The sequence below is a fragment of the Ammodytes marinus genome, assembly GCF_949987685.1.
Source record: "Ammodytes marinus genome assembly, chromosome: 21".
In the NCBI taxonomy this organism is placed as follows: domain Eukaryota; kingdom Metazoa; phylum Chordata; class Actinopteri; order Uranoscopiformes; family Ammodytidae; genus Ammodytes; species Ammodytes marinus.
In genome coordinates this window covers 9,354,594-9,368,538 of record NC_137225.1, presented here as the reverse complement: position 1 = coordinate 9,368,538, position 13,945 = coordinate 9,354,594, and the positions used below count along the sequence as shown (strand labels likewise).

Below are 13,945 nucleotides of genomic sequence, written 5' to 3'. Positions count from 1 at the left end.
TAAAACATGAATGTGTTGTAGAATTTTTTTTTTATTGATATGAGAGATTATTTTGTGTTGCCTTTGATGAAAAAAGCTCTTTTTAATCATTAAAGTACATTTTTAATAGGTTTTATTGCATATGAAAGATTGAAACTTTCTCTGAGGACACACTGTTTTTAACGTCATGAGAAGATAACAAGTGTCATAAATTTGACATAATAATAATAATACAATTAAATTTAAGGGGATAATTGTGCTCCAGACATTCTATTCTTAATCCCTAATAACATCTACAATTTTACAATGTTACATTTTGTCCCAGCCTTTTGTCCTGGTTCTCAAGAATCACTGATATTGTTATATTTCTTTTTTTAACTGTCCATCGTGTTTAAGTCAGTGTTGTAGAAGTTAGAAGTTGGTAGATGCTATATTAGTTGAGTAGGTCAATAGCAGAACGGTTTGAAACCTTAATTCAACCCTCTGGCCACAAAACAAACTGTTGAAATTTGAAATCTCCCTCATTCTGTTTATAATTACACAAACCATTTGGTACAAAAGAAAAGAAAACTCAAAGTACAGTGGCAACAGAAATGGGAAATGACTCCCAACAAAACAGCTAGAGGAAAACAATGCAGCATAGGGAAACAAGTCCATTAAAACACCATCTGTGTCTAATGAAAACACAGATCACGCAAACCTACGCACGAGCGCACACACACACACACACACACACACACACACACACACACACACACACACACACACACACACACACACACACACACACACACACACACACACACACACACACACACACACACACACACACACACACACACACACACACACACATTATCTAGATGGCAGATCTTGATTACTGCACAAACAACTTCTCCTAACAACAAATTCAATTAGCTTTATCATTGCGGCTATTATTTATTTGTAAATGAAAGTGTGTGTATGTGTGCACATTAAACGACGCCAGCGTGTGTGTCTGAACGTGTTGTGAGTGGTGTGTGAAGAAAGCTATGATTTTTTTTTTTATCTAGTGTGTGCATTTGTGCGACAGGGCATGGCCAGTGGTTCCGTGTGTGTGTCCCCTGGATTTGGGTTTGTGTGCATGGCTGTGAAATTGAATGTGTGTGCAGTTGGATGACCAAAAGAGGACTGTCAAATTAAATGTTTTTGTTGTATGGAGATGACAATGTGCGACAAACGTAAAAGCCCATCCATTTAAGAAAACTGGACAAAAGAAAGAAATCAATAGGGCACATGAGGCAAGAACAGCTGTAAAGTGGCAAGGTTAGTGTCGATTTTAAGTGGGGCTGAAATTACCCATCTGCACTGCCACTTAAACCGCTGCCCATTCATTCATCATTGGGTCTCTCACCTTCACTCTGTTTGTAGAAGGCGGAGTCACTGCCACACACGCTGCCATCGTTGTCGTTGCCGGTGCTTCCCTCGTGAACACTGCTTTCTAAAAAGTAGGGGAGAGACAGAGAGACAGAGAGAAAGAGAGAAAGAGATAAAGAGATAAAGAGAGAGAGAGAAAGAGAGAAATGTCAAATGAAACCTTCAGATGAAAGCCTTCAAACTGACGCCTGTCACACAAATGCAAATATTCCGCTCATATCATACCATATAATGATGTAGCTTCACATTCTGTTACACTGTCGACGCATTAAAAAGTAGGTTACACTGCGCACAATTCCACTAAAACCCCCCTTTATTTTTCCTGTCAGTTGTATTGTTTGGTTTCTTCTAACTTGATGCCTATCCCCCTATCGTGCATAAAGAGGAAAAACATCAGTAAGGAACGCATTGACAGTTGAAAGAAAAATGACTACTCTACTTCCACCAGGCATTTCTCACAGGCCTATTCTCGGTGCACGTGTAGTGTATTCCTCGTATGTTGTCTTCATGGCTCTTTCAGGCCGAGTCTCTCGTGAGTTAGTGCTATATTTGCGGACGTATCTTTTTCAAACAAACTCCAAAAGTCTAGACACACAGCAAAAAAAAATTGACATTTGTGTGTCTGACCTTAAACTGGAAAACTTTGTGAGTATAATTCTCATGCAGCAGGTCTACTGAAAGAGCCAGGAGAGAGCCAGGAGAGAAGGTGTAGTGGTTACAACATCCCCGCCTTCTAAAAACCACATTATTCCCTCAGTGGCCCATTAGCTGCTGTAAGACATCTCTCCTGTGGTTCCCCGTTTACTGTGGCCTGCTCATCTGCCCCAGCTGTACAAATAGAATGAAGTGAGGGTATAAATGGACCTGTAGCTTATTAAGTAGACAAACTGTCAGACAGTGCACAGGAGAGGGACCTGCCAGACCACCAAGGTGGAATAGAATGCTGCCCTTAATGAAGGGAAGGGAATTCCTCTGACTGAACACACTCCAGGTACATGTCCAAGTCATCCCCTGACCACAGCCTGTTTTCAAAACAAAAGAGCAGCCTGGGTCTGGTTCCCACACCCCTAGTCCTCACTCACTTAAACTTGTTTCCATCCACTAACCAGAGCCAAAGGTAAATACCACCCACACCTCTTTACTAAACTCAGGCCTCGTTCCAGAGCTCTGGCCTCTGCTACTGACAAAACAACGGGCAACAACCAAACTCCATGACTCCCTTGGCTGGTCTCCTGGCCTCCACCGGTAATCTAGTCAGCTATTTCCTGTTGGACAGGCTACACTTTCTGGCTGAGTGCAGCGAGACAGCCCAAAGCCTGCGGTGGTTTGGTGCGAGTCTGACTACAGAGAGAGAGAGAGCCAGATCCACTTACTGGACAGTGCCATAGCTAACCGTAACAGCCCAGTACACATAGCCAAATGACTCTTCGGCACCACAGTGTTGCCATTGGTATGACTTGGTATGTTCCACAAGGGTATGTCTCTCTAAAATATATTTTTAAAAACAATTTTAAATTTGATGAGCCAAACACATGAAGGAATGAATGAAAAAAATAAAGAAATTGATAAAAATTCAAGAAGATGGCATTTCTTTTGAAGTGTTTTACCATTGGCAGTTGCAGTAACGCAGCCAGCTGTCGGATATGTTTCAGCTATTTGAGATTCACTGGAAGACAGACCGCGCTTTGTCAGAGTTCGGCAGTGTTTTAGTGCAGAGCCTGTAAAGCCAAGCTCTTAGATGACTTCATTGTGACAGGCAGTGACATAGAGTTAACTCATCCACAAAAGAACGAAGAATATTTGAAGTTTCTCCACAATATCTAACTACAGGCAGCAAATGCCTTAACAGTAGCTTACACCCCTCCAAAATGTTCCACTTTAATGTCATAAAAGCCGATACTGTATGCTACTAACTTGCCAATAAGGTAAGAGAATTCATGAACCAATAACGTAATACATTTTTGCCCATAGTAATAAACATTAATGGCTGGTCGTTAGGCTACATTATTGTCCGGGTTTAAAAATAAATCATTTAAGCATGTAATAACCGGAGCCCATAATGTATTACACTTCCATGAAATGTACCCTTACCATTGCAACCAGGCAGAAATGTAATAACTTATTACAAGGGGCAGAAAGTTAGTACATTATTGGTCGAAACCTTTTATCACTTTAAAGTAACCACATTATCGTCTTCTCAATTTTCAACAATCATAACGTTAATGGCAGTAAGTACATTATTGGTTGCTACGAGGAGTGTGCATTTGAGTTTGTATTAGAGCTCCATTTCCAGGCCTAGTCCAAGTCCCTGAATCATTACACGCTCCACCTGTCCGTCCTTCCCCTCTCAGAGTTGTCTAACTCTGTCTGAAGCGGCGTACGACAGAGCTGTACCGCTCTCGCTTGGTTAGAGCTGAATTATAGTGTCTGGCTGTGAGGAAGGAGAGACAGCGGGTGGGGAAATTACCTGAAGGAACTCGGGACAATGTAGACACAAAAGGACTGCCGTCAGAGAGAATGAGCCGCCTTGCAAGAATCCCCACACAGACAGGTGGGCGCGACACACTTAGCGACACACACAGCGACACACACACACACACACACACACACACACACACACACACACACACACACACACACACACACACACACACACACACGCCAGAAAAAATTTACATGTGTTACTTTCTGAACTGAACTCTAAAATCCTATTTAAGCACTTCCATTAGTTTGCCAGATGCAGTGGTCAGAGGTTGCCCTACATATTTACTTAACGTTTTGAGGCATTTTGCTATTTATTTTAGTCCCTATATTTGTATTTTCACTCGACTAGAGTCACGTTTATCTGACTTTGCTGATTGAGATTTCACATACTGTACCAGGTTAGTGTGATGCACTGGTATAGAGTGAACAGTAAAAGGTTAGGTTAGAGCCAACTCTACAAAATGCAAATGCCACTCAATTATAACACACCTTATCAAAATACTTAAATACATGTTTGCTGATAGGACAGATCAATAGATGTGAATGACACACATTTTCTTCATTTGGAGGTCTTTGTTGTGCATTCATTCATTTCTTGACCACATGGGGGCAGTGCAACAACCTGTAAAACAACACTGACATATTATTTCCTCCACTATGTTAGCTAACTGCTTATTTGTCTGCCAGCATGTCTGGTTCTAGGCAGGTAGTGTATAAACGGTTCATCAGAGGTTTATGAAAGTTACCAAAAATAATAAAGTTGCAGGCCATGAAAACCACAACAATGAGCAGAAGGACGCCATTGGGCTCCATAGAGCTGAGATGAAAAACACCGCAGGTAATAATTCTCTGCTGGTATGTCAGCTAGAGCCTTTTTAATTGACGTATTGTCATTGAAAATATTGATTAGAGCGGCTTTAAATACAGGATATCAACACTTCAAAGACATAGTTCAGACACCTTTCCTGATTTACCATGGTTAAAACGGTGCATCCTAACCAGACTGAAAAGCATTTTTAGGATGCCAGTGACCACAGAGCGCCCCCTCCCCTCCGTCACCACATTATTTTGTCATTCGTTGCATTAGTTACTGCTTTCCATCCAAGAGTCATGACAAGGCAGCAATGGCATGATGACTCCTGACTGTGACACAACAGAGAGATGCATTTGTCATGATCTGGCCCTGAACGACTGCTGCTGCCTGGTCATTAGAGAGGGTGATGGAAGGTCAGTGTGTGTGTGTGTGTGTGTGTGTGTGTGTGTGTGTGTGTGTGTGTGTGTGTGTGTGTGTGTATGTGTGTGTGTCTCTCAGTACAGTACATTCCTTCTCACGGCACAACTTGTGTATTTTCCTCCCGTGACCATCGTCTCACCTTTATTCCTCTTCCACTTACTATCCGCTCACAGGAGGAGGAAATCGTTCGATATCGCCATGGCAACCGCATAGATAGACGACAGCGGTTGCTCGCATGTGGCAAAGGGTGTCTGCACACACTGCAGGCTACTGTGCAGATGTGTGATGGATGTGAGCGGTCTGTGTGTGGAAAATACACATAGGCCAACTTGAATGTTTTGTGTCCAGCAATTCTGCATCCTTCACAAATCCTGCAGTGTGTTATGAAGTAGCTGAGCCTCTGTGTAGGGGGCTTAGTTTGAGGTGAGCTCCGTCCTGCCTCTCCTTTTTTTTCTCTTCCTCAAACCAAGGAAGTGGCAGAACCTTTACTCGTCTAGTCCAGTGTGAATGTGTGGAGGGCTTACTGACTCTCTCCCTCAGCCTTAAGCTTGGTGGAAAGCGTGGGGTTGGTTGAAGCCAGTTCCCAAAGTCCTAAAGTATTTCCAGGCCATCCAGCTCTTGACCGAGGGCATCCTGCTCATCCCTTAGCCCCTGGATCACCTTAAGATCTTCTCATTTCGTTGAGCTTCAAGTTCTTGCTGATGGGTGGGTCTTTCTGCTCAGAACTGCTTCCATATGACTTGTTCTCCATCTCCAGTCTGGTAGACAGCTCACTGACCTTTTCCTCCTGACAGGCAATGTGCTGGGCCCGTTCAGCAGCCTTCAACAACTCGACCTCTGTGCCTACAGAGCCTCAGGATATAGTCCTCCATCTGCCTGGCCAAGTTACTGGAGGCCCAGGCTGATAGATTCAGCTTGAAGGTCATCGTTGTCGCTATCGGTAACCTGACTGACGTCACTGTTTTCACAGTGGTAATTCAATAGGTGAACTGTCTAAAATAAAAAGGATTCTGTCTATGATGTTGCTTTCTTACAGCTTCTCGTTTGCCTTTATGTATTGTTTGTTTCGGTTACATGGTACATGACTTTGGCCCCTGTACATAAAACCTAATGGTCTGATCATTTGGTGCAAATGAAATTCCGACAAACCTTGAGGATTTGGGCAAACCATTTAGAAACTTTGCTTATTGCCTGTTCAATGTAGGGATGACCTTCTTATTGCCTGTTCAATGTAGGGATGACCTTCTTATTGCCTGTTCAATGTAGGGATGACCTTCTTATTGCCTGTTCAATATAGGAATGACCTTCAGTGAAATGAATAACAACACAAGAATGTGTGAAGAAATAAATAAAAAATTAAAAAAAGAGTAAATAAATAAATGAGCTCTTAAAGCTCCACTTAGAGCTACAGTTCCTTACGTGCCAACACAGCAGAAGCAGGAGGAAGGAGGTAGGATGGTCCAGACGGTTTCCTTTCAATTACAATGCAGCATCTGGCAGCACAGACACACAGACACAGACACAGACACACACACACACACAGACACACACACACAGACACACACACACACACACACACACACACACAAACACACACACACACACACACACACACCGTCCTCCCAACAACGGATGAACCGACAGCATGTCTGCTTACATCACCGACAGGCCGGGCGGCAGCACAGAGTAAACAGACCAGCCCAGTTCATTCCTCTCTTTTCATTTGGGAGAAGTATTCACCTCTTGAGCAGGTGATGATGCTAGTGCAATTTAAAGCTGTTATTTACTAAATAAACGCAAGCCAAATGAAGGGAGTTGGCAGGAGAAATGTTCGAACACATTATCACCTTCAAACATGCTCTTCTGCCTGGCGGGAAAGTTGAGAGAGAGGGGGAAGTATAATGGAAAAACAGATGAAGTGTTTTGAAGCTGTCTATGACTCTTTATGAGACCATAACAAATGATGTGTGTGTGTGTGTGTGTGTGTGTGTGTTAATGTGTTTGTGTGTGAGTTTGTTTGAAAATGTATTGTTTGCACGGCTCACACGGCCTTTAAAGTTCAAATGATAGAGCTGGAATGGGAAATGAAATGAGGGATGACAATGTCTCCGGTAATTAGAAATAGCTTTTAGTATTTAATTGTTACATTTTCATAATGCAACTACTGTCACCCTCAGGCCAACGTGGCTGACTTCAAAAAGGAGCCTGATCGGGCTAATCATTCTAGTGCAAGAACAATGCAGCAACGAAAAACGACCCAGAAGGCAGCCTGCAGCCATGGGAAAAAGTTCACCACGCAGCCAAAAGTAGAAGGAAATGTCAATCCCACGCAAACCACAGCATGAAACAAAAGCATAAAACAGCAATTATGCAAAATTACTCAATTGTTGAAAGATCAATCAAGATGTAAGAGTTAATATCTTAATGATTAAAAACAGCACAAATGCCTGTATAAAATGAATGGTTATTTCAAAAGCTAATCATCCTAGATATTCTGCAAATGAAGCAATTTTTAAATCCAGGTTAAAAGCATTCCTTTTTCTATGTGCCTATGATTGACGGCTACAAGTTGCACAGTATTCCTAACAGTAATTGTGTATATGTACTTTTTATATTATCTTTAAAAGTTATCACTTGTTTTTTAATGACTATATTATTTACCTCAATCATTCTTTTAATTGTGGGCTATTTTAAATGAATGTTCCTTTCTGCTTTTTATATTTGTAAAGTATATGAAATGTGCTATATACTGTAGATCAGGGGTGTCCAAACTTTTTTCACTGAGGGCCACATACAGAAAAATCTACGAAGGGCCGGGCCTCTTTGCAAAAATAATACATTTATCAGGACATGTAGCTGCTCTGATGTTTAGTTTCATAGTGTCTTCGTAAATTGTAATCCTTCTTCACGGCAACACTTTGCTTGTACATTAAAAAGATACATTCCCCCTCTTGTTAAATGCCATTTAATACACCCAGTGTTTTCTGCTTTTACGTCTAATGTCCAGCTTGGTGAAAATAGTAGACAGCCGAGATCCCGCCCCTCCAAGGGGGGTCCGGGGGTATGCCCCCCCGGGAGATTTTTTTTAAGTTTTTAAAGTGAAATGCATGAATCTGGTGCACTTTGAGAGGGAAATTAAGAGGCTAAAGCTGAAGAATTTTGTATGAAAAAAAATGTGAACACTGTGTCAGATGAATTAGAAGCTATTGGAGAAGGACACATGGATTTTCCATAATAATATTAATTTAAATAAAAATATTATGCAGGGTCCTCTGGGATGGCCTTGGTGCTCTTTTTCTTTTATGGGACATATTTCTCTGTAATATAATGAGTGCATTTAGATTATTTAAAAATTAAAAGGGCCATATTACATTATATTTTTAAAATGTGCCAAGGGCCAATCAATCAGTTTTGACACCCCTGCACAAGTGGGTTAACTAAGAAATGCAAAAAAAAATAAAAAATATATATATATTTTTTATTTTTTTTTCAAAGGGCCATATTGCATTATATTTCTAAAATCGGCCGCGGGCCAATAAAAAGCGGGCCCGCGGGCCGTAGTTTGGACACCCCTGCTGTAGATAAAGTTGCTAATGCTTTTGCTGTGTGTGCATGGGTTTAAGTACCAAACAAATAGAGTCAGTATAGCATTCTTGACACTGATTTGGTCCAAGTCTTGTGATTGTTTGCTTTTGGACAACAGTGGCTCTTGGCTACTGTCTACCAATCTGCCATCCAGTCCCCTTACATAGATCACTGCACTCTCAGTTACACAGACAACAGAAACGAACAGTCCACTAAATGACTATAGGCCCAAGAGTGTCTCAACTTCTTCAGCCATATCACTGAACATTCATCTTTTAAAGAGCCCTGTAGAAAGCTTTTGAATGAATACAAATGTGTTGAGAGACCATGATGAATCAGCAGTTCCCTGTGTTTAGTGACAACATTCTGTTTAGAGATCAGTGTTGGAGCCAAGTTCACTTGTCGTGGCGCTGACTCACTAGATGAGTCACATCTGAGTGACCCACACTACACTGTAGTGTGTTGATGGCTGAGACAGTTTTTGGCTCAGTGATCACTCACTAGACAGAAATGGATCAGCAGCATAGTGCACACTTTTGACTCCGCTAGACAAGTGTACTTCTCATCACTCACTTCCTAGCCTACTTTCTTCATATGGCCAAAGTTATAAAACGATACTGGTCCTAGTTTGTCATGAAAACATTGGTATTCATTTAGCTTTTGCTGCACAACAACAACAACAACAGAATAAAAATGTCCCCCACAGCTAGAACAAATGGAAATGAATTGGAGATTTATTATCTGACCTCGGCCGCTCCACACAAAGTGCCAGCATTTGTTCAGCATAATGAAACAACTACAAAACAAAGTGGGCCAAAGTGGGGAAATACGATTTTCAGAAACACTTTTCACACAGATTTGAATGCGGCCAGTGGAGGGCAAGCCTTCATTAACACTGAGCGATGATCCCATTTGGCAAGGTTGCAGCTTCTCCTAGCAGAATGGGTTTGTTTATTCTGTAACTTTTGGGTTTTGATATTCCAGCAAAACAGCTCTTTAGCAAGTCAAATGGAAGCCCACTTGTCAGACTTTGACACCAGCTCATAAACACATAGCACAGAGATTGTCAAAAAAGCTACCCTGGAGAAAAGCTCATATTCCGATCACAACTAAACGAAACTGATGCAGTCCATGTGTTAATTCTCTAGTAATTTGCCTCTCACTACTTTTGAAAATGACAGTAATTAAACATTAAACATAAATACAAACAATGCCTTAAAACTTGTCTTTGCCAGTTCTAAAGCGCATCATTGCATCAGGTGTGAATGGAGTCTATGTCTTCAGTGATAATGACACACACACACACACACACACACACACACACACACACACACACACACACACACACACACACACACACACACACACACACACACACACACACACACACACACACACACACACACACACACACACACACACACACACACACACACACACACACACACACACACACACACACACACACACCATTTGTTATGGTCTTATAAAGAGTCATAGACAGCTTCAAAACACTTCATCTGTTTTTCCATTACTTCCCCTCTCTCTCAACTTTCCCGCCAGGCAGAAGAGCATGTTTGAAGGTGATAATGTGTTCGAACATTTCTCCTGCCAACTCCATCTCCCTGGGAAGGTGGGAAGCCTCCTACAGACATTTGGAAAGGATGTGACAGCAAACACAAAAGGCAGGAGAGAAAAGTGGGACAACAGTAATCCCCTGTTTGAAATGAATGGGCTAAAAAAAAAAAATCATCATCATTCCTGCTTCTGTTACGTCAAAAGACTCATCACATTGCATTTCATGGCTCAAAATTGCTGATGGTGTACCGTGAAACCAGGCTAGAGAGCTAGGGAGTGATGTATAAAAATGACTATGTGGTGGAGATATTAAACAAATCACTGAGCCGTTAACAAAATAATAAGTATTAGTACAAGTATTAGCCAGTGTGATTATGCTGATTTATCACAGCGGAAACAAACATTATACCCTACCCCCGAATACATATTTGAAAGACTCACAGCCACAGCTAAGCGTTGGAATATAATGTAAACCATAAGAAATTGGTGACTGCTAAGCAAAACTAACACGGCAGGAAGTGGTAGTTTGTTCTGGGCTTATAACCTCTCATGTTGATTTTTGAATTCTTCTGGTTTAAGAGTATTGGCTAGTTTAATCTCAAGAATGTCCAAAGACACTTTTACTGATATTTTTGAATATACAAGTTCATTTAATATGAAACAGTAAGATGCACCATGTGCCTTCCATGAAATAACAGTGTTTCTGCCCTCTAACCTTTTGGTGCAACATTATACAGTGTCTCCACTGTTTTCTGTCAGGTCCAATCATTTTTAGTTTGTTGACACGTTGCCTCTGGTGCACCTCAGGCTACAAGCGTTCAGGATTAATTCATGCCTGAGTCAACACAACTGCTGGGCACATCTATTTGTTCCATTAAAAATCTATGCTGGTGTCAGGGCATAAATTACTTATTTATTAGGCAGTCGGATCAATGTTCTGCATCTGCAAATCAACTTAATGAGATACCAGGAGCAGTTATAAATGAAAAAAAGGGAATTCAGCTGCTCCAGAAAACTATAATATTGGATTCATTTATAAAGTCTTCTTTCTTTGATGTGTGTCATTTGTTCCTGTCTAAAGCTTGTGGTCACCAAAAGTCTATCCATGTTTAAAGTTAAAACTAGCCAAAGGGCCACATCAATTAATGTAGAGCAGTACTGGCATGCACGCACACACACACACACACACACACACACACACACACACACACACACACACACACACACACACACACACACACACACACACACACACACACACACACACACACACACACACACACACACACACACACACACACACACACACACAGGATGGTATTTGTTACAGGTAGCATAACTCCCTTCACACTAGAGAATGGCTCGCTCCCCATTCCCTTGGCTTGAAGGTCACACGTGCTCTCTGGGAACACTGAGAGATGTAATACAGTCGCATCTCTCTCTCTGGGACTGTCAGGTTAGCTGCCATTTTACACTCGAAAAAAAAAAGAATTGATTTCATAAGCGTTGGGCCCCTTGGTGACTTATATAAGAAAAAGAAAATTGGAAAATTCTTTAGCACATGTACTTTAGTGGCAGCCTATTTGTTACACATGGTTGTGAAACGTTTTACGAGAATGTTTTACATTCCTGTGGCTGCTTTTCTACATGCAGGAAAAGTGGAGCCTATAGTATTAACAGAAAGCTCCCTATTCTATGCGCAAACTAGGGAGGGAAAACTCGCTTGGTAATGTGGAAGATCTCCATCAAATTGATAATTATTCTCCCCGATCTAGTGCTGATTTACTGGCTGAACTGAAATCTCATTATATTCAGCTCAATTGAAAGCACGGACTACTTGATATACATCGCGATAATCTCTTCTTATTGACTTGTTCAAACACTGACATATCCCATTATTTGTTGCTTAAGAGGATCTCAAAGGCCTTTTTCTTTGAAATAAATTACAAGCCAATCCTTTCTTGAGAGGTCTATCCTTCGCTTTTTTCCCTTTATTTATGCTGACATTTTCACAATCCCCTTTAACTCAAACTGATGTACAGCATAACATGGAGGGGCTGGGTGAAGGGATGAAAAAAAAAATAGATTTTCATGCAAGATGCACATTAAATGATACCATAACTCACAGAGAGATATTTACAACACAATAAATCTACGTTTCTCCTGTACAAGGCGACACCACTACCTGAGCCCAGCTTTTAATATCAGACACATGCAAACAACATAAACAGAATTTACACATGCACACACGCACGCACGCACACACACGCACGCACGCACGCACGCACGCACGCACGCACGCACGCACGCACGCACGCACGCACGCACGCACGCACGCACGCACGCACGCACGCACGCACGCACGCACGCACGCACGCACGCACACACACACACACACACACACACACACACACACACACACACACACACACACACACACACACACACACACACACACACACACACACACACACACACACACACACACACACCAGTTAATCAATAGTCATATGGCAAGTCAGCTAGCCAGTTAGCGGGAGCGGCGATGCGAGTAGTTGAGAATTGGAAGCGCGGTATAATCTGTTGGGAGAGCAGCAGCCGAGTCACATAATCCCCACCCACACCCACGCACACACACACACACACACACACACACACACACACACACACACACACACACACACACACACACACACACACACACACACACACACACACACACACACACACACACACACACACACACACACACACACACACACACACACACACACACACACACACACACACACACACCCATCCGATATGATGTAAGAGAGAGGAGAGGATGAGGATGAGTGGCTACGAGGTAGGGGGTGAGAGAAGTGGAGAAAATCTTTTGAAAATTGGAGGTTCAGTGGGAAAAATAATTGTGTCCATTCGTACACCACAGAAGAAGCTACAGTTACAACTGATTTCCTCATTTCTCATGGGCAAGTTTCCTACAGTACTTTGAGTGTATAACTCTCTTGGGATAGAAAAAAATAAGTAAATGAACTGTGAAATGTCAAAGATGCTGTCAGCAAAAAGGAAAAGAAAAGAAAAGTTAGCCTGTGATGCTCTATTTAATCCTTCTAGTTTTGGCTTTCTTCCACTACAGATGAACACTTATCCATACAGTCTGCCTTTAAAAAACAACCTAAGAATTTAATGCTCATCTCTTTATGCTCTCCCCATGCTTTCATCACACAAGCCTTTTATTGCTTTCTGTCTTGTTTTAGTGGTACAACCACTTTTAATGTCTTCAGTTGTGTTTATGTGTCATGTTTTCATGTTTCTAGGCTGCCTAGCTGCGTAAATACCTACTGCAGATCTCAACTGACACACCATGTTATTAGGCTAAATAGTAATAAGCTTCTTTCCGACCAACATATTTTTAGATCTCCAGTGAGCCAAATCTGGCTATTTTAGCCCGTACATATAGTCATATCAGCTTTCCAGATGGCCAGACGTGCTGTCTGCGAAAAGGAAAATCTAATAATGTTGCAGTAATAAAATACATAAATTCTAAAGCATTGCCAGCATGATAAAGTGTCTCTGTATTCCTCTACTGACTTAACCATCTTATGAATACAATAGTGTTTTTTTTTGTCCGTATCACTCTAGGCCTTCCATATCAGAAACAGATAC

At 41.6% G+C, this 13,945-nt stretch overlaps 1 protein-coding gene across 1 annotated transcript in view; it reads right to left on the bottom strand.

Annotated features, from left to right (window-relative positions):
• Window positions 1-13,945, bottom strand: part of myripb (myosin VIIA and Rab interacting protein b) — a gene marked incomplete at its 5' end in the record, with an annotated part of 118,393 nt that overhangs the window by 23,320 nt on the left and 81,128 nt on the right. Inside the window, one exon of the mRNA XM_080050593.1 lies at window positions 1,373-1,459. Within this exon, the coding sequence (XP_079906719.1) occupies window positions 1,373-1,459 (87 nt within the window). The remainder of the gene's footprint in view (window positions 1-1,372; window positions 1,460-13,945) is intronic.